This window comes from Aythya marila (genome assembly GCF_965140915.1).
Source record: "Aythya marila genome assembly, chromosome: 14".
Classification (NCBI taxonomy): Eukaryota; Metazoa; Chordata; class Aves; order Anseriformes; family Anatidae; genus Aythya; species Aythya marila.
In genome coordinates this window covers 19,921,251-19,943,447 of record NC_139055.1, presented here as the reverse complement: position 1 = coordinate 19,943,447, position 22,197 = coordinate 19,921,251, and the positions used below count along the sequence as shown (strand labels likewise).

Sequence of the window (22,197 nt, the reverse complement as noted above, 5' to 3'; positions counted from 1 at the left end):
CTCACTTTACCATTTTTTGTATGAGTCTGTATATAAGCACAAAGATAAAATAAAAAGTTCTTCCAAGGGGGGTGGAGGGGGAAGATGGATATAAACAAAAGTAAGATGAGTTGTACCTGGTTATTTTTCAAATGCCTAGTGGGAGTATGCAGCTGTTTTTCAGTGGTTGAGATTACGGATCTTAGAGACACTGCCACTTAAGAGGAAAGGAAACTATGGGCTGATTTCAGACTCTGGGGTGCAATGGGAGATAGTGACCACAAGCAGGTCTATGCAACCCAAACAGACGTGGCTTAAGTTAGGGGAAACACTGAAGGTGACATTAAGATGAGTTTACTTACCAGTAAGATGTATTGTCCACAGGTGCTTTCATGCTATGCTTCACTTCCATGCTGTGTAGTTCCATGCTCATTTTCTACTTAAACAATACTTGTAAGACATGCTAGATGCATGAGTAATTCACTAGCACATAATACATTTCAACCAACACCTCACAACTAAAGAAGTGAGGAAAGAGAAGGGAAGTCCTATATGCAATACATTTTAGAGAATATCTGTGCCTGAAAACTTTTCATCTTTGTATTGCAGGTAAATCCAACTTACTGTTTAACACCTAACTTCCCTTCAATACTATCCTGATTCCACATCCCCAGGTTCTATAAGAGGTGACGTCAGAATCTATCAGAGTTTTAAATGAATTATATATCCTTCAATGTATTACTTTTTTTTCTTTCTCATTTATGTTGCCTTGTTCAGTTTCCTCAGAGTACTGTTTATAAACAGATAAATTATTAAATGTTGTAAAATTAACCTTTGTGGACTGTGGTATTTTTAATCAACATCAAATAAGGGATGAAGTTGTTAGGTTGAAAAGGCATTTCTTTCCCTTCATCTGAGACTGAGAAAAAGAGATGAGTGCGTCCTGTGTAATGCTTTGAAGTATCTGTGAAACTGTTAAATGACAATGCTGCGTATGCCCTCTTGCATGGTTGAACACACATTAACCTTCTGTATTGTGAATGGAATCTAAATTCACTTGGGCAGGTAAACAGCTGTAACAGCCTGAATCCCTTCTCTCATTTGCCTGTAGTTCCACAAGATACCAAGACACAGCAAGGTTTTAGCTAATATTAAAAAACGCTGCCTGCCCACTGTCTTATGCAGTTCCATTTAGTAATAGCAAGACCACATTCAGTAGAATAAATGTCATGTAAAAGCTAAGGATGTTTGAAAGAAAACACAACCAAAACAACCAACCCCTCAGTTGTCTGGGATTTTATATATAAACAGACACATATATAACTACGCATATACACTTATAAAAACATATACGTCTCTCTCTCTACATGGTTATATATATGATCTACATATTTTAAATTAATATACAAAAATGTATGTTTGCTGATACATGGTATATGAAAATTCTATTTCAAACATTCTGAAATTTTTGTACAGTGGCAGTTATATTTTAATTAGTTGGACAGAGTTCTAGGAGCTGACAATTCATTTTTAATCAACTGAAAATCTTACGTTGGTAGAAAACAAGCAACAACTGGTAAGTGGATTCTGAATCTAGCTAAATGCCAATCTGTACCTCTTATAAAAAAATACCTACTTGGAAAAACTTGCCAAAGGAAGTGGTAGCCTCTACCTCTTGATCTATACAATCCAGATAAAGGATAAAAATGGTCAAATATAAGTTAGCGCTGATTTGACCAATCAATTTACATTTTTTTCCTGTCTTATATGATCTAAAATTTGCTATGTATTTCTTAATTCTAATCTGTAATTTTTGTGCAAATCATTCTTCTGTTTTTGTTTGAATATTGCCTTAGATTAATTGTACTCTACGATTGTTAAAGAGGAAATTCAAGAGTCAAAAACAATGTTTGATAGACTCAAACCAAACAAAGGCTCATTATGAGATGCAGAACTCTTGCTGTAAATCACCGCACTGCAGATGACCCAGCTATTGTATTACACACAGCTAAGTCTTTGTCCTTATGATCTTCATCTAACTCCCATAATTGCTGATACATATGCAAAAACGGGGAAACATCTCAACCAGAACTAGACATTGAGAATGGATTGTATGCACAGAGTCCATTAGGAGAGCACAAGGAACTCTGTGTAACAGGTATAATACTGATGCTGAATGTTTAATGGCTCTGGGATAATCCTTTTAATCTGCAGAAGACTGGCATAGCCCATACTTGAAGGACAGCTGCAAGGGTATGAATCCAAGGATTAAACTACTCGAATCAAGCAATCAACCTGAAATGCTGCCAGCCAACAGGTCAGTGAAAAGAACTGCTACTGACATCACAATCTCCAAGGCCAGAAACCAAGAAATCTTTACAAGCCCATCTATTTCTTCAGTAGAGAGGGCAGCTCTGAATCCCAGCCTGGTAGAAAGATTGCAAGAGGCAAGGAGCACAGCACAAGAGATGTGGTTTATGACAAGACAGATACTCTGCCAAAATTAACTCATGAGTTAGTTTTAATCAAGAGCCTGGAGACAGCTTGGTATGCTGCCTGCATATACATATTTGGGACCCCATGCCTAAAATACCCAAGCCAGACCCAGGGCAAGAAATTATCAGCTAGCCTACACTACCACTAGCAGAAACTGAGATAACTTCAAAGCAGGCGTATCAGTGGCCAAAACTGAAAGAAATTGCCCAGACTGTTACAGTAAATGACTTTTATTTTTAAAAAAATGAAATAACCGTGAACATATTAACAGGCCTGCAGGTGGCACTACAGTACAGCTGGATATAAGGTAGATATATTTCCCCATGTACCCAGACAATGAAATCCATTGCATCAATGCTGACATTAGCAAATTCTGAATACAGTTCTATCAAGCAGAAACATTTTACTTAAAATAGTTCTGGACAAAATTGATTCTGAAAGTTAACATTTCCTTCACTTTTGGAAAGGATAGATGTTTTCAGCAAGCACTGGTTTGGGGGTGAACTATTGCCTGCAGTTACCAGTGCAGGGAGAGATGTACAACATCTCTACATGAGAACAGAGTTCATAGTTCTTTTCACTTCTCTTTCTGAGGAAGCAGCGGAGACATGGGGATAGAGAAAGTGGGTGAGGAATATGGGTAAGGGAGGTGGGGTGTCAATTTCTATTCACTCTCCTTTGGCTGTTTTTGTGCTATTTTGGACTGCTTTCTAAAAATCACTTCTTTATTTTATTGAAAGGAAGACTAAATGTAATGCGCCTTTCCTTGAAAATCCAAGAACAGTTGTGGTACTTCAAAAATACTAAAAATATCTACTTTCATGAAATATTAACTGTTTCACTACAAACCTAGTTTTTCACTAAATACACAATTCTCCTATTTCTGGAGTCTTCTGGGGGAAAAAAAAAAAGTGGGTTCTCCCTTTATTTCTGCAACTCTACAGTGTATAGAGAAATGGCTACAAGAAGGGGAGTGCAGAGAATAGCTTTGTCTTTTTCCTTGGCCTGTATTTCACATGGGAAGTTTACTTAAATTTCTGCAGTTGGGCTACTGTTGGTCACACTCCTTTAGCAGCTATCAACTAAATCTGCAGTAGGACAACCCACCTCCAGCAAATTCCTTCTAACTTTGTGGAGACTAACTAGGCATGAGGAAAAACATCCACACTCTTTACACCATTTCTATTTATAATATGCAGGAACACCAAGTGGTTTCCATGTTCTTCCAATTTGCAAAAGGCCACAAGAAAGGGACATGGCACCTTTCATTAGAATCTGGAATTCTGCATGTAACAGTGCAACCTTCCATTAGACCTTCAGCATTGAGGCAGCGTAGAAAACAGTGGCTGAAGAGTGTGTGTAATACTGACCACACCAGCTCTTAGTGAGAAGCCTCTGCTCCTGCAGAGGCAGTCGTGCAGTCCCTGTATATACTGTGAGCAAAAGGCTTACTTCACAGGGCATTTGGAATTAGCAGTTCCTATGATCTAGCTAGTTTGGATTCATGAGCCTTCAGTGTGCCAACAGCATCTTTCACTGCGTGGTAGATAATGTTCTTCACCTGTAAAAGGAGAAAAAAAAAATCAACTTCTCCAGACTAACAAGGAGTCTAACGTACCTATGCAATCAACGCTGGCAGCTGAATTTGTGATAGTTAGCAAGTATACACAAAGTATATAATGTTACTGCTTTAGTATATCAGCACACATTTAAACTGTCACAGCTAGACTACACAAATATTTCTGAGACCTACATGCAGCAATTTGGTTCCACAGCAACTGACTTACTCATGTTGTTTTAAGATAAAGTCTCTACTTTATGAGAGCTATGAGGAAGTACACTTTTAAGTCATTCAAAGGCTTTACTTTGAAGAAGTCCTTTTGATCCAAGTCACTTATAGATACATATGAATCAAGCCCAAAAGGAACTTATGCATCTTACAGAAAGGCAAGCAAGATTAGAGGTGAAAAATCCACTAGTAACCACAGTATTCTGTTCTATGTTGAGCTATCTAACAGTCAAAGCTATATCTTGTTTCAGATTTATTTGAATTCAGTTTCAAGTAGTTTAACTGTGCCAGTTCAATTAACTGTGAAGCACCAATATTTTTCCCCAATATACACATGATCTCAGTCTTGTGTATCATTTGTGTGACAGTTAAAGGACTTGAGTTATTCTACCCCATATACATACGTCTATCACAAAAACATACATACATATAAAAATATTATAATACATTAATACTATATTACAGGAAAACGAGGAAAAATAAGAAAGTAAACATTGCAAAGATCGCTTATGAGGCACAAATCATAGAATCACAGAATCCTTTAGGTTGGGAAAGACCTCCAAGATCATCAAGTCCAACCATTAACCTAGCACTGCCAAGTCTACCACTAAATCACATCCCTAAGAACCACATCTGCACATCTTTTAAATGCCTTCAGGGATAATGACTCAACCACTTCCCTGGGCAGCCTGGTCCAATGCCTCACAACCCTCCCAGAGTAGAAGTGTTTCCTAATATCCAACCTAAATGTAACCACTATTCATTTTCACCGGGCTACTTTGTCAGTAAGTAACCAGCTTTTATATTATAATTTTTAATCTATAATTTTTAATGAGCATTCTTCATTTTTTGCAACCTATTCATTTATAGGCACACTACCTCATCTTTATAACTACAGCTGAAGAGCTGCAGTGTTCGAAGATGAATCCTGACAACGTGTGTTTAGAGTACTGTTTTACTTTAAAATCCTGTGCAGTGAGAGTTGAGTTCTGCTTTACTTCAAAATCTCATGTAAAAACATATAGAAGCTCACAGCAAATTTTCACCAAATTCGTTGAGAGAATCAACATGGGAAGTCCTGATGTTCTTGGGTGACATACTGGAGCATGGTTACATATTGAGTAGTCATCTTTTCAAGAAGAGCCATTCAGCAGATTTCTGCTCCACCTTCATTTTACATGCATGAGATTGCTAATACAAAAACAATGCTGACAACAAAATTTGTAAACTACACAAATATTAACTCTTTAGAGGCACGTATCAGTGAAATCAAGAAAGGCCTCCTTACAATCTTCCTTATGTATGACTTACTGCCTTAAACACAATGTTCTATTTCTTTTTAGTGAACATAATATTCTGTGTTTAGTTACTGGTTTAAGCAGTTGCATTTCTTCAAAGCCAAAACACACTTCATTTCCCTTTTCAGGATTAGTTTAAATAAGCAAGCCTTTCAGTCCACAGCAACTCTCTTTCAGGTAATACAAAAACAAATACAGGTGTTGTTAGTGAAATAAACATCTCTTCAAAACAAAACATTGCTTTTTGCTTTTTTTGTAAGGATTTTTTCCTGCTATACATCACTGCTATTCAGGATTCAGCCATTTATAAACTAATTAAAACTGAAACATGCACTAGTCCAATAGTGGGATAGTTCTTTGGAAAGTTAGAAGTTTATTACTAATTTTTGTTTATATGATACTGTAGACATAGATACACAATTATTATTTGAAATACTTATCAAATGAGAACCTCCGAAGTTGTGTAAAGTTGTTTTGTTGTTGTTGTTTGTTTTAAATCTTTAGTTGCATGTTTCTAATACTGAACAAATGTGGCCAAACACAGGATGTATTTAGTGACTACCATCATAAAATGGTTACCTGCAGTTTATCCTCATGGTTTGTATGTGTATTAGACAGATGCCTGAACTCCTGGGTCAGACGGAAGCAGTGCTTCACATGTTCTGGAGATACAAAATCTTCTGCCACTTTAATGCAGCTGTACAAATTATGGACCTAGAACAAACCATACAGAATTAATACAAAAAATAAAAACAGGATGTTTGGTTCTTCTGCATTTGCCTACCAGAAACAGGCATTGAAGCCTATTCTGGTTTCAAATAAAATTGTGTCTCTAATGTTAGAACAAAATACATGACATCTCAGATGTTCCCTTGTCCTCCCTCACATGCTACTCTTGCAAAACATAACTTCCCATCTCTTCTCCACACTTTATCAGAATTCTCTTCCCTAGTCTTAAGTTTTACCATGCAGAAATGTTTTCCAACTATTTGTTCTAAATATTTTCTTAATTCTATCACACTATTGTACACATCATTCAGGTATTTGTACCATTTTTACTAACATAATGATGAAGATTCAATTCAAATAAATCCTGTAAGAACTGCATGCACAGAAGAAGGAACATAAATCAGCAACAATAACTAACAGTTATTTGGAAGTCACAGTTCTACTGTGCTTCTAATTCAATTCCATTTGTCAATATGGCATAGAGTTGGCATACTTACCTGATGGGGAGCACCAGCAGGAATGAACACAGCATCTCCTAGGAACTGCACTATTGCCCAACCTTGTACACCATACTCATCATAGAGTCGCTTTCGTAAGGTCTGGTCCAAGTACCAGCTTTGGTCATGAATAGGGTCATGATCTGGGGGATTTTCTTGGCCTTGCTCTTCTCCAACCTAGGGCCAAGATACAAGATTAATAACAATAATAAAAAAAAAAGCCATGACACAGTACCTCAATACTGCTGTCTCACAAAAAGCTCTGTACCAAAACACATACCAAACATATCCTTAAACTATTTCAAAGTGGGATGCTGTAGTGGGTTTACGTGGCAAGGTTTTGGTAGCAGGGGGCCATAGGGATGGTTTCTGTGAGAAAGATCTAGAAGCTGCCCCATGTTTGGGAAGGGCCCCATTGTTTTCCAGATCTGAGCCAATAAGCTATGTTGTTTGCGCCTCTGTGAGAGCATATTTAAGACAGGGAAAAAAACGCTGCGCCACACAGCAGCCAGGAGAGCGAAGGGAGTGAGAAACAGCCTTGCAGGTGCCAAGGTCAGTGTAGAAGGAGGGGGAGAGGTGCTCCAGGCGCCGGAGCAGAAGTCCCCTTCAGCCTGTGGTGAGGACCATGGTGAAGCAGGATGTCCCCCTGCAGCCCATGGAGTACCACGGTGGAGCAGGGTTCCACGCTGCAGCCCGTGGAGGAGACCACGGTGGAGCAGGTGGCCCTGCACCGACGGAGGCTGCCGCCTGTGGAAGACCCCTGCCAGAGCAGATTTCGGGCCAGACCTGTAGCCTGTGGAGAGGAGACCACGCAGGAGCAGGTGACCTGGAAGGAGCTGCTGCCCGTAGGGGAGCCAGGTTGGAGCAGTTTTCTCCTGAGGGATGGACCCCGTGGTACGGACCCATATCTGGAGCAGTTCTGGAAGAGCTGCTGCCTGTGGGAAGCCCACGCCGGATCAGTTCATCAAGGACTGCATCCCGTGGGTGGGACCCCACAGCACAGGGGACGAGAGTGACCGAGAAGGAGCGGCAGAGAAGAAGTGCTGTAGACTAACCATAACCCCCATTCCCCCATTCCCCTGCGCCGCTCGAGGGGAGGAGGTGGAAGAGGGTGGATGGGGGGGGGGAAGGTGCTTTTGGTTTCTTTCCTTTGTTTCTCACTTCTCTAGCTTGTTAGTAATGAGCAATAAATCTTACTATCTTCTTATGCTGAGTCTGTTTTGCCCGCTACAATAATTATTGCGTGATTTTCTCGTCCTTATCTCAACCCTTGAGCCCTTTTCACATATTTTCTCCCCATTCCTCTTTAAGGAGGGGGAGTGAGAGAGCGGCTGTGGTGGAGCTCGGCTGCCCACTCGAGTGGAACCACGACAGATGCTACTTCATCAAGTTCATCTAGGTCTTAACTAGCATGATATACATTAGTAATTAGCATGAAGATCCTAGACCAGGCTAAAAACCTGTGGAAAAAAAAAATAATGTCCTCAAAGACAGTTTAAAAATATGTATGCACTCGATGTCAATAGCAATTTGTATCATTCAGCTGCTATAATTAAGCTTGTCGAGATAACATGTAGGCTCAAGACTTTGTCAAAAACATACCTTCCGGAGAAGTTCCCTTATCTTTTCAGCATCCTTGGCAGCATAGATATGCCACAGTGCTCCAGGTTTTTCTCTTCCTTCATGGATTCGCTGCTTTGTTACATCATCAGCATCTCCCTCATCAATTGTTTTCAAAACTTCTGAAAGGGGAATCCACATGAAACCAATATGATTGTGAAGCTTACAGGAAGTAGACTTTTGAGACAGCCACACTGCAACTGCTGCATTAGAGCACCCTTTCTAAGTGCCTCAAGCTTCACCTTAAAATTCAGGAAGTGTGACAATTGACAGCTAGTCAGAAAACTCAGTCATGAATTCAAACCGAACTACCTATAATTATTCAAATATAAGGAGAAGAAAAAGTAACCTTTCTCCTACTTTCTTGAGGCACATGTGTCTAATTTCCATGAAAGCTCTGCTTCTTTGACAGTTGGGAACCAATGAAATATTACTGCACTTCTAAATATATGCTGCAGATGTAGCAAACTAAATATATAACAAAAATATTTGGGTTATGTCTCTCAGTTACGATAAGCTTAAGCAATAAAAAGTATAGTTTCACATACACAATTGATTTTTAACGGACTGAAAACATCTTTCCTCAAACATTACCATCATCATGGGTTCCTTCCCCAATGGGAATGCCAACGTACACCATGACATTAACAGCATCAGACACATCCAAATGCAGGTTTGTAGTACCCACTCGTCTATCTTCTGCAGTGATTAAGCCTATAAAATAGTGTAAAATAAAATAAGATCCTATTTATGATTCTAAAAAATTAACCTTACTGAAAAAGCTCTCTAATCTGCTGCCTTTATGCAGCAATGAAAGCAGAAACCAATGTCAATGAGCAGCTGTAGTAATTTTCATGTCATATATGGCATAAGTAAAAAGTTTACTGAAAATTAGTATTTTTATTTTTAAATAGAAGCAGCAAGTATAGTTCAACCCATCATGAGAAAACAAGCATTTTAAAAACAGACTGAATTTGTACTCAACAATTTTGTCTCCCTGAGGGTCATTTATAAAATCTACAGTAGGGAACTTTGCTTTTGTAATACAGGTAGGTAGTATGCATTCTCTGGCATACTACCTACCTACGTGTTCTCTGGCACTGACTTCCTTTGCTTGGTGGTACAAGAGAAACCTCAGCTGCCATAACTAGCATTAGCAACATCCTGTGCGTATCACATCATTGGACTGTCACAAGTATACACCTCCAGCAGTTAAGGATTTTTTCTTAGCTGTAAAATCCATGTGGTCCACTGAAGTCACAGTAGTTATTGTCCAAATCATTGTTAACAATTCAGATTACAATTGAGTAAAGGAAAACACCTGTAGACTCTCAAGTGCTTATACCTTTATACTCATTCCTCTAAAGGGGCTATGAGTAATGAGACTAGAATGAGACTTCAAATTTTTACTGCTCAATTCTTTCACTTTCTCACATAAGACTCTCTCTTCCTCTGATCCTTCAATGGCACTCTCTCTACTTTTGGTTTTACCATCTCCTCTGGGAGTATCAAGTATCAAAGAAAAATTAACCTTTACTTACTGCTTTGCTTCTTGCTGCACTCTTAGTTTTATATTGCTTAACTAGGTGTAGGCTCTTTGGTGTAGAGCCTTCATCACTCAACTTATGGGTCAAATAATACATAAACCAAAACGTTGGACACCTTTAAATATTGAAAAAAAAACACTCAATTTACCTAAGGTCGTAATCCCCCCCCTCCACTTCTTAAATCCTTTATTTGTAGTCATACAGTTGTGCAAAAATATGAAACGATAAATATTTCATGTCCTCAGAGGACTTGTTACTCGAGCCATATATATACAATTGGAATTCAAAATCTTAAAAAACACTGCATCCCTGTATCTTAAATACTGAAAGAGCACTAAAAAAAATTACTGAGTTTACGTTGCAAGGTTTTGGTAGCAAGGTGATGCAGGGCTGGCCTCTACGAGATGAGACCAAGGGCTGCTCTGCACTACTGACAGTTCTAGCCAGCTCCAAGACAGGCCTCCCTCAAGCCAAAGCTAAGCCCATTTAACCACTGGCTAACCCATTTTCCTTTCAACTGTAGCACTTGATCTCAAAAATATACTAACTTTTCATTGAATCCTGTCTCACTATTACGCTTATTACATGTACTGAATAATAATTGTTTGCAAACTTATATCACATTGCTTGGTAGCTACAACACAAAAAAAGACACACATAAGAATCAGAGGACTAGCATAGGAATAGATCACAGGAAGAATGCAAAAAAAACAGAAGTGTGCTATAGGATAAGTTCTCAAAGTTTTGATTAATGCCACAGTCTTGCATATGCCCCAAAAATAACAGAAAGTCACAAAAATCAACATCTTCAGAAATACTCTCACATACCATAAGCATTGTACATTTTGGGACCCAAGTCGGGACGGACAAAGTAGCTTGGCAGCCTAGAGGCCAAATTCAATCTTCCATCCCTCTTGGTATATTCAGGAAGAGGAAGATTTTCCATCAAGTCCTCAAACCTAGAGAGCAAAGAGAAAAAAAACATGCTTTCCTATGCTCTACTGTCAATGTATCTCTAGTGCACTGCTGCTAAGGTTTACTTACCTTGTAGGCATCATATCTCTAAAGTCCTCCCCTGGAGGCCAATCCTTTAACTTTAGTACCATTGGCTGACCATCATCTGACCTGAGCCTCTCTGTAAGAAACATATTAAGATTTATTCGTGTCGTATCTTTTTTTTACCACAACACATGACCCTGTTTAAGCTACTTGTTTTTTGTAGCAAGATCTTTTACATTGCACAGCAAAATGAGTCCTGATTTTTTTTGGGGGGGGCACTCCCAAATATTATCATAATACAACCAAATAACAGTGTAACAATTAGACAGCAGTCATATCATTATCTACAGCAGAAGTCTAACAGATCTTGCACAGCTACTAAATTTTAAGAAAGTTTTTATTCAGCTCTGAAAAAAAGCTTTTCAAAGCATTTTATCTTACTGTCTTTAACAAAGTCTAATGCTCTGAAATCAATCCTAACCTCAGTATAAAACAAGAAACCACGATACACCATGCTTAAAGGCTAAATACCAGGCAGTTACGGAGGAAGACAGACTTTAGTTTCAGCATCAAATGCTATTTGCCTCAGATGCTAGAATGGCTATGAAAGCATTAAGTGCATACATGTTGCAGCTTAGAAGACTAAGCATAAAACATACAGAGGAATCAGAGTTCACTCTTTACCAGATTCTTCACAACTCTAGAAGAAATCATCAGATGGAAAACAGGACTGATTGCAGTCTGCTACCTCCACATCTCCTTTTTCTACCATAGCAAGGTAGATTGTCAGACAAACAAAAATCAGACTGTGTAAGCTAGCAGAGCTGCTGACAGCACTGGAAGAGAAAGTATGTAAAAAGAAACTAGGACTTGGAGGCCTGTGAATCACTTCTGCATAATAAATTAACAGGCTACAGAAAACAGCACTAGTTTGCAATATAAAAAAAAAAGATTTGTTTTAAATGAAGAACTGCAAATATGTAAAACAAAATGACAGATGTAAACAAAATAAAATTTTGATGAGCTAGGCATTTTAGAGAGGCAAGTGAACTGAAAAGCTCAAGGACTTAAACATAAAGATGTTTCAGAACTTCCCGTATTCGAGATTTTGAATTCATCAAGGATCTTTGTTCCAAGCAAGGGTAAGAAACTTGTAGGAAGGCTACCCGGAAAGGACAGAATGAACAGCTACCTGGAGAACATAATGATCTGATAAATTATATGAAACAGAAAAAAATCCAGAAATCTAATCAGCAAAGAAAGCCGAGTCTAAGAATGGTCCAAACAAAGTTAGAACTGCCAGAAGTCCACTTAGAACTCACAGATATTAGAAGTAAGTAGCAAAAGATTAAAATTAACTAAAATAAACTATCATATAGCATAATTAAGGGATCATCTCAAAACCAGCTCCAAATTAATAGGCTGTTCTGCATCTCTTCAATAGCTAAATGACAGTACGAGAAAATAATCCACATATTTGAGAAAACTATAATTCATGTAATGCAGAGAAGCCAAAATCATTATATAATTCCCAATTTTTCTGTAAGTCAGCATCTTCTAAATTGGAGATTGCATTTGGCTGAAAAAAACAATAAATAAAACGTATTTAAAATAAACTTGCTAAAATAATAAGGTTTTCCAACCTGAATCCCTAACTTGTCTTATACAAAGTATGGTAAAGGCATTGTCTGAAAGGAATTCAACAGTTGATTTTGCTAAAAGGGACCTATCTAGAGACAAACTAGAAATAACATTACTTGAAGATAATTCGACTTTCACAAATTACCCTGGCAAAAAAAAAAAAAGTTTGTAAAGTTTGCCAATTACAGTTAATACAGAGAAAGACTATACCGTTATATCCCTCTAGGCCATTTACTTCTGAGTAATAATGGGAATAGCATGAAATTTACTGATACAAAATACAAGACTGTATACTTGGAACCATATTTTTAAAAGCCCAGAATTGTCAATTCTTTGACTAGACACGACTAGGGAAGGGAATATTGGTGGTCTAAAAATCTATAACCTTGTTTGCTGTTGAATAAGCATTCCATTAAACTGTCCAACAGTTCAACATATTTCCTATGTACACATAGCAGTGAACATGGAAACCACTTTATAGATAACGGTTCTACAATCAACAGCATTGCAACAAACCGTCACAACAAATGTGCAAATATAAGACCACGCTGATACAGGTGTGTACAATCTAAAACAGTGTTCCCTGCTTTTCAGAAGCTGTTTAATCTGACCAGCGGAAGATGGACCAGTTTTATCCCCAGGAATTTTAACTGGTTAGCTTCCACATGCACACTTGACAGAAGGATTTCTCAAAGCAGAACTCAAGCATTAATAATGTGTTATCACATGAAACACTCATACAGCACTGCTATTCATAATTTATATAAACTTAACATTACAAAGTATTTTATTTAGTTGGTGCGATGGATCAAGTCTAAGTTTTAGTTTCAAAACCTTCAGTCTGTTTTAGCTTTGCAGATTTCCTTTAGTTTTAAAACAAATGTTGAAGTTGGAAGTGGAGCAAGGGTTGTCAAGTCACTTACTGTCTTCGTAATGGTAAGTGATGATTACTTTCACTGAGGAAAGTTCAAAAAAATAGTTTCCCATTAAATGGATCACCTTTTGACATATCAAAATAACATGTCAGAGTTTTCTTTAGCAACCCGGACTTCATCTTCACTAAAATAATTTCTAGGGTGTGCAACATCTAAGGAGCAATGGCTTCTTTGGATGAGATTTATAACTTTTTTTTTTATTATTATTATTTTTTTTTTAAGAAAACATGTGGAAAAGGGGCAGTTGAAGGTAGCAAGACAGACTGCTCAGTTCAACTTGTCAGCCATAGATATTACTTACTAGATATTATTTCAAAGCCATCCCAGAAGTCACGCACTTTCACGTCTGAAATTATGGCACAGTTCCTGCAGTTCACCAAATCTACATCTTGATCTCCAAACTCCAGGCTGAAAGCTTCTGGTTTCCAAAGTTCTGACTTCAACTTCTTATGGACACCAGATACCAGCACGGGCTGAGAATACAAAGATGCATGCTTACTCCACTGTAACCAAATTTCTTACACATGCAGCCAAACGTTCTTTAGAGCTGAGACTCCTGACTACTATTTTATAAAGGACACCACAAATCTGTTTTCACCCATGTCTGTTTTTTGTTCATCAAACATACAGCCAGAATCAGAGCAAGCTTCAGTTCCAGGCAATGTGCAGTTACCTTAGAAGCAATGCTCTGTTAGACTTACTAAGGGAAGTGTCTTGGGTTTACAAGCCAAGACTGTGGTAGTTGGGGGACTGCAGGGGCGGTCTCTGTGAGATGAGACCAGGGGCTGCCCTGTGCCAGACATGGACAGTTCTGACCAGGCACAGGACAGGAACACTACACAGCCCATCAGCAATGCAGGTGGCACTTCTGTGATGTATTTAAGAAAGGGAAAAAAACAAAACAAAACACAATACGCAGAGGTGAGAAAGGAGTGAGAAAAAGAAATGTGAGGGAAACAACCCTGAAGACACCAAGGTCAGTGAAGAAAGATGAGAGAGAGGTGCTCCAGGCACCGGAGCAGAAATTCCCGCACAGCCCTTCGAGGGGACCATGGTGGAAGCAGGCTGCCCCCTGCAGCCTGTAGCGTACCATAGCAGAGCAGATCTCCACAATGCAGCTTGTGGAAGAGCCCACAGTGATACAAGTGGATCTGGCCTGAAAGAAGCTGTGGCCTATGGAGAGCCCAAGCTGGGGAAAGCTCCTGGCAGGAAATGCAACCCGATGGAGAGGAGCTCATGCAGGAACAGGCTTCCTGCAAGGAACTACGGCGATAAGGAACCACCACACTGGAGCAGTCCTTAAGCAATCCTTAAGGATTGCATCCTGTAGAAAAGATCCATGCTGGAGGAGTTCTTGAAGAACTGCAGCCCATGGGAAGGACTTATGTTGGAGGAGTTCATGAAGGACTGCATCCCATGGGAGGGACCCCACACTGGAACACAGGAAAAGGGTGAGGAGAAAGGAGAATCAGAGATCAAGTGTTATGAACTGTCTGTAATCTCCGTTCACTGTCACCCTGCACCACTAAGTGTGGGGGCAAGAGGTAGAAGAGGCAGGAATGAAGGAGTGAAGTTGAGCCTAGAAAGAAGGAGGGGTGGGCGCAGATAAGGTGCTTTAGTTTTGTCTTTGTTTCTCATCACCTCACTCTGTTATTAATTGGCAATAAATTATTTTTTCCCAAGTTGCATCTGTTTTGCCTGTGACTGTAACTGGTAATTGATCTCCCTTGTCTTTATCCTTGACCCACAAGCTGCTACATCTTACTTTCTGCTCTTGTCCTGTTGTAGAAGAGGGAGAGCAGCTGGGTGGAGGCCTGGCAATCCTAGGTCAATCTACTTGTGGAATTGTCTTGAGTCCCACCAACCCTGCTGTTTAAGCACAAATGCCACTACCACTAGAAATTGCATTTGTATTAAAACAAACTGATATGAAACTTCCATATTCTGATATGATTTCGTTTCCTTTTTTTTTTTTTTTAAACTAGTTCCCTCATTCCTTACATACAATGATGGTTCATCATTAACTCTCTAGTACAAAATCAAGGGGCAGAAAAGCACCTGTTTACTTGCAAAATGAGTTTTAAGATATTTAGACTAACCACATACACACAATCCAAACCAAAATTTGAGTGGCCTCTCCCCATAAACGCTCAAGGCGTTTCCTAAACTAACAATACTAGGAAAAAGGTATATCAGACAATCCTCCGAACAGTGGCCAAAGACTTTTAAGTTTAAGACGACTTGGGTCTCAGTCTCTTTACTGCAATCACTAGAGTTGCAAGACTTAAGAGGGGAAAAAAATAAACTGTACATGGACTATGCCACCTGAAAAACTTTAGGTTTACTGCTACCTACGTTCAAATGACAGTTCACGTGTCTGTGAAAGGCTGAATTAACTTCAAGCTGGGCCTTACACATTAGCAATGATTCGAAGGTGGACCTTGGTTTTATTTACATGAAGAAAGAGCTAAGTACAATCCTGAGGAGCACATATGACACTAGACATTCTAGTAGCATCAGAGTTCTAGGCAAAGATATCCAAAAAGCTAGAGGCAAGCACCTGTAAAGATACACTGTTTTAGAACACCCCAGTAACTAAACACTGCTTCAGCTGGATTGTTCTGTGAAGGCCTCTAACAGGATGGTATCCCATTTTATTCCCTAAATGACAATGCCTATTCATTCAAAATTCTCCATGAAGGGGAAAAAAAAAAAAAAAAAAAAAAAAAAAAAAAACACCCTTTGGGAATAACACAAGTGGCTTTGTTTTTCAAATATATTATCACGTAGCCTTTAAGATCTAGAAAGCAGCAATGAAACCTCAACTCCAGAAGACTGAAGGTTAAGAAAACAAAAAGGGCATGTTACTTCAGTCCTGCCAACTTCTGAAAAAAAAAAAAAAGGAAAAAAAAAAAACAAAACAACAAAACCACAGAGTCTGGAAAAGACCTCTTGAAAACATCTAGTCCAACTCCGCTTCCCTGCTCAATCAGGGTCAGCCACAGCAGGTTGCCCAGGACCATCTCCAGTTGGGCTTTGAGTATCTCCAAGAATGAAGACTCCACAAATTCTCGGTGCCACCTCTTCCAGTATTTGAGCACACTCACTGAAGAACTGTTTATTGTGTTCAGGTTGAGCTTCTCTTTTTTATAATTTGTGCCCACTGCATCTTGTCCTGTTCATGTGCACTACTGAAAAGAGTCTAGTTCCCTCTTCTTCATTACATTCCCATCAGGTATTTATACACATTGATATGATTTTCCACACAATCCAGCAAAACTTCTCTTGTCCAGCCAGAATAATCCCAGCTTTGTCAGCCTCTCCTTACCTGAAAGATGCTTCAGTCCTTTAAATCATCTTTGTGACCGTTCACTGGACTTGCTCCAGTAAATCCATGTCTCTTTCATACTTAGAAACACAGACGTGGACACACTGCTCCAGGTGCGGCCTTACCTGTGTTGAGTAGAAGGACCACCTCTCTTGACACTGACAAAGCTCTTCCTAATGCAGCCCAAAATTGCTATTGGCCTTCTCTGTTGTGAGGATGTATTGCTTGTCATCCACCAGGATCCCAAAGTCCCTCTAAATAAAGCTACTTTCCAGTTGGTCAGCCCACAGCAAGTACTGCTACATGGGGTTACTCCTCCTGAGGTGCGGGACTTTGTATTTCCCCTTGTTGAAAGTCAGAAGATTTCTCTTGGTCCAGTTCTCTGGCCTTCAGGTCTGCCTTAATAGCAGCACAACCATCTCATGTATCAGCCATTGTTCCCAAATTTTTACTGTCTGTAAACTTGCTGAAGTCTGTCCATGCATCTAGGTCATTAATAAGGATGTGAAACTCAGAGGAGTGGCTGATATCCCAAAGGGCTGTGCTGCCATTCAGAGGGAACTCAACAGGCTGGAGGGCTGGGCTGAGAGGAACCTCATGAAGTTCAACAAGGGCAAGTGCAGGGTCCTGCACCTAGGGAGGAATAACCCCAAGCACCAGTACAGGCTGGGAATGACCTGCTGGAGAGCAGCTCTGCGCCCTTGTGGCCAAGAACGCCAACGGTATCCTGGGCTGCATTTGGAAGAGTGTTGCCAGCAGGTCGAGGGAGGTGATCCTCCCCTTCTGCTCAACCCTGGTGAGGACACAACTGGAGTATTCTGTCCAGTTCTGGGCTCCCCAGTACAAAAGGGACATAGAACTACAGAAGTGAGTTCAGAGGAGGGCTACTAAGATGATTAGAGGACTGGAGCACCTGTCATACAAGGACAGGCTAAAAGAACTGGGGCTGTTTAGCCTGGAAAAGAGAAGACTGAAGGGAGACGTCATTAATGTACACAGATTTCTGAAGGGAAGGTGTTGAGAAAATGGAGCCGAACTCTTTTCAGTTGTGCCCAGTGACAGGATGAGAGGCAACGGGCACAAACTGAAGCACAGAAAGTTCCGACTGAATATGAGGGGGCATTTCTTTACTGTGGGGTGACAGAGCACTGGAACAGGTTGCCTGTTCTCTTCTGTATCTCTTCTCTGGAGATATTCAAAACCCACCTGGATCCCATCCTGCACAAGGTGCTCTAGGCGATCCTGCTCAGTAGGGGGGTTGGACTAGACAACCTTCAGAGGTCCCTTCCAACCTCGTCCATTCTGTGACTCCATAAAATAGTACTCAACCCAATACTGACCTCTTAGTGTACACCACTAGCAACTGGCCTCCAGATGGGCTTTGTGCTAGTGATCTCGAATCTCTGAGCATGGCACTTTGGTCAGTTTTAAACCCACCTCCCTGCCCACCTATCTAGTTCGTACTTCATCAGTTTGTTTGATGATGGTATGAATGTCTGAAGAAGGCCTCATCACTTCCTTTTGATCAGGTGGTCTATAGCAGATATTAATAATCATGTTACTCATGTTAGTCCAGTCTACCTGCTAACCCTGACCCATAAGCTCTCAACTGGCTCATCATCCATTCTCATGCAATTTCACACATTCCAGCTGGTCTCTCAAACAGCAATACTCCTTCCTTGCTTTTCTTGCCTGTCCTTCCTGAACAGTCTGTACCTATCCCTTGCCGTACTCTTGTGTGAGTTATTCCACCACTTCTGTTACACCAATGAGACTGTGGCCCTGCAACCCCATGCTAATTCTTCCTCGCAATGCATGCATTTAGTGTGCAGGCACTTCAGAAAGGTCTTGTTGATTTCCAAGAAATGGTATGAGAGGTTTCCTCAAAATGCTGTGATATAGACATTTCCTTATTTGGAACAGGTTTGAGGTGGACCCCCTTTCATTTCTGTTTTGTTGAGTATGAAAGCCTTCCTGTTCACATCACCCCACATAGCTTGTTTGACAACCCAGCCAACTAAGTCCTTTCTGTGTCTCAAAGCTATCCTCTCCCTCACTTGTCATTCCTAGTTTGTAGCTCTCCTAATCACAGTGGCCAGCCTGTTAGCAAAGATGCTTTTATCCTGCTAGTCTTCCAAGAAGTCCTTGATGCTCAAAAACGTTCCTGTAACAATAAAACCCCAAAGCCCTGTTGTCAAAACCAGACACACAAACAACGGCTTGCAGGATCAGTCCATCCTTCTTCAAGTACTTCTCCCTCACTGGCAAGACTGAGAGAACCACCTGGCCCACATGCCTTTGACCAGTAATCCCAGAGCCATATATTCACTCTTGATACTGTCCAGGTCTCCCCAGTACTGTTTGTGCCAATATGGAAAAGCAGCAGGGGGGTAAATGTCTGAGGGCCAGATAAGATTTGGCAGTCATTCTACCATGTCCAATATGTAAGTCCCTGACAAGTAGCAAACTTCCCTAAAATGACAGAGCAGATTATGTTAATCCCAAATTTAAATATATTCCCTGATCCCAGTAAGGGCTGTAACATTTGGATAGACTTCAATCATATTCTACAGAAAAATAAGGATCATGGATGAGGAAGAAATCACAGTACCTTTCACAGGATGGGTGGAAACTCCTGCCAGGTAGACTTTAAGCTGATGGATAAGCTAGTTTTCTTCAGCCCGGGCAAATAATGACATATTTTGTTCCCTGCTGTATTCACTTAAGCATTTGAACGTAATAACAAGAAGAACAGAAATCTATTTAACCTAGTAGAACCCTTCCAGCTATTAAGCAGAGAATTTCCCATGAAAGAAAGAAAATGCTCTCCCTCAAGTGAGGAACACTGGTAGGGTTGCAAGATAAAAAGACAGTAGACTTGTTTGGAAGACATTTTGTGCCATAACTGCTCTCAAAAAACAGGCAGAAAAGAAAAACCTCCAACACCACCTTAAAGGGAGAGAGGGGGCGAGCGGGAGAGAGAGAGCACCTAGTACAAGAACTCAGAAAAGAGCATGTTTCTATAAGGATAAGAATCATGTGACGGTATCCCCAGTTGAGCAAGAACTGCGTTCAGGACAGCGAAACGCTCTGGAAAAGCAGCTCCAAAAAGAAGTAATCCTATGGTCTTCTGGTAAAGCCTGGGATAAGACATAGTTTAACTTATCTCTGACGATTTCTAAGACAGTATTTGAAAAATGTTGCTCATCTTGAATGACACTAGGAGTGCCATTTGTTATCCAAACATTAAGAAAAAATAATTTTCTGTTACCAGTTTGGGATGCTACCATGGCTAAGATTTTCATATGACTCAGATCTAGTGCCTAGGGAACATTTATGGGGCCAGGGGATATTTAAGACTTTCCAATTAGCCTTTTTCAACCCACAGAACAGGAAAAGGGAAGGTGATTTTTTTGGGGTGGAATTCATGTTCTTTGACTTCACTTTCAAAGGGGCACCTGGGCTGTGGATTCAGCTGAAAGAGAACTGTGATAAAACAGTTTGTTGAGAGAATCTCTGCTCTCAGAAATTCTGTTTAAAATGACCTTGCTAAAACAGCAACACCTGGGTCACCTGCTCTGTCTGGTGCAGGAGTAAGAGAGTTCCAAGTAGCTTGCTTTCTGCCTTTGAGCAGTAAACTCATGTGAATGCAACATCACTGGAGAATCCCTGAATAAGGATGGGACTGCTGCTATGAAAGGGGCCTCGGAATGATAAAATCATGCAAAAATCATCCCTAGCACATTTGGGGGAAAAGCCTAAAACAGAGGTTCACAAACAGTATATAAACGTGACTGTTGTGGCCAAAGTCTCAGAGTCTGCACCAGCTTAGAAGGTGATGCGCACTGGAAGTTACACATTCATCTGACAGCAAATCAGTAATCCCATCTCTAGACTCCATCAGGAGAATCTCAAGATTCATTAACAATTAAGGACCTCATGGACACATGCAGCATCTTGATTCTGGTGATAAAGCCAGTTTAATCTGCACAGATACTGATGAGCAAGTGTTTTGTCAGTAGCTGCCAAATTATTTAGGATCCTCTTCAGGAGGAGAATATTATTTGCTGACAGATAGAGTAGAGAAAATTGCCAGAGCATACTGACCAGAAATTTAACAGCTCTTAGCCAAGACAGGCAGATGACTGACAACACAGGAGTGCAAAAAAACTGATCAGAAATTATAATTCAGAATGATGCAACAGGTTCAAAAAAGATGAGGTCCCTGTGCACTCTGGGAAGAATCCAGGAGGACAAGAAGACAACTGCAATTAGAGGGAAAGCTGGCAATACCACCAGCAGGCTGCATTTCTAGTCAGACAAGGGAGGTACAGTAGCCCCTAACACTTATTAGTAGCTGACTAGTGAAGTCAACAAAAGAACTGGTTGACCTGTGGTTGGTGGTGGCACAAGCCTCTTTGCAGTTCTCATGGGTACATGCTAGTTATACATGTGCCTAGTGGATGCAAAGAATGTCCCCATGGGACATGCTAAAGTTAACTGGGAAGTACTCTTCCACTGGCAGGAATAGACTCTGAGTTCCAAAAGAGGAATGTGAAGCCTGATCTGCTCCTCTGTCACAGCTCAGCAGCATGTATGTCTTGCGAGCAACACAAAATAAGTAAAGAACGTTAGTTCCAAGAATATTAGAACAATAACAACAGAACAGCTGTCAACAAGAACCTCCCCAGAAGAGAAGATAAGGGACATACCAATCTAGCACCAAGGGTCTCAATTCCGAGTAGTAAGTGAAGGTAACAGTGTCAGAGGTAGCTTTGGAACCAAATGCTAAGAACACAGTTTGAACACTAATGGACACCAGAATCTGTCAGAGCTACGGGTACGCTTCCCGAGTAGCAGCAGTTACATTTCTTAAGCTTCAGCTTGCCTGACCAGGCCAATATTAATGACTCTCTGGAGAAGTCTAAGAACTGCAGCACTATGGACTAAAATCTGAAACAGTGGCTATATACTGGCAGCAGGTCTAAGTCTTCTCTCTTGACTGAAGACCTCATCAGTCAATGACCACTCAGTAGAGTGCTCAACACATGAGATGCTGAATCCAAACCAATACTTGGGTTCATACAGGCTGCAGGCTAAAAATGAGTCACTGCCATCACTATACCCCAAAATTCTGGCAGAACTTGTTTCATGCAGCACCTGTATTCTTGTACATGCTGCAGCTGGAAAGAATGGACCTTTTCCTGAGGCTATAAAGCATCAAGTATGGGGTAGATCCCTGCAGGATGCATGCAGGAATCGAAATGGATTCACTAACGTGCTGTGGCAGAGCAGGTTCAGCACAAATCACACTACAACTTAAAAGGCTGTCAAGCTGA

At 40.3% G+C, this 22,197-nt stretch overlaps 1 protein-coding gene across 2 annotated transcripts in view; it reads right to left on the bottom strand.

Moving 5' to 3' along the window:
- Positions 1-1,297: 1,297 nt before the first annotated feature.
- KDM3B (lysine demethylase 3B) overlaps positions 1,298-22,197 on the bottom strand; it is a 56,634-nt gene continuing 35,734 nt past the window's right edge. The window contains exons 16-23 of one of the 2 annotated variants that reach the window (XM_082771514.1): positions 13,832-14,003; positions 11,000-11,090; positions 10,784-10,914; positions 9,003-9,122; positions 8,391-8,530; positions 6,789-6,965; positions 6,142-6,276; positions 1,298-4,036 (exon numbers count right to left, since the gene is read on the bottom strand). In XM_082771514.1, the coding sequence (XP_082627640.1) occupies positions 3,956-4,036; positions 6,142-6,276; positions 6,789-6,965; positions 8,391-8,530; positions 9,003-9,122; positions 10,784-10,914; positions 11,000-11,090; positions 13,832-14,003 (1,047 nt within the window). In that variant the 3' untranslated portion in view covers positions 1,298-3,955. The remainder of the gene's footprint in view (positions 4,037-6,141; positions 6,277-6,788; positions 6,966-8,390; positions 8,531-9,002; positions 9,123-10,783; positions 10,915-10,999; positions 11,091-13,831; positions 14,004-22,197) is intronic. The other variant, XM_082771513.1, reaches the window with a different exon arrangement.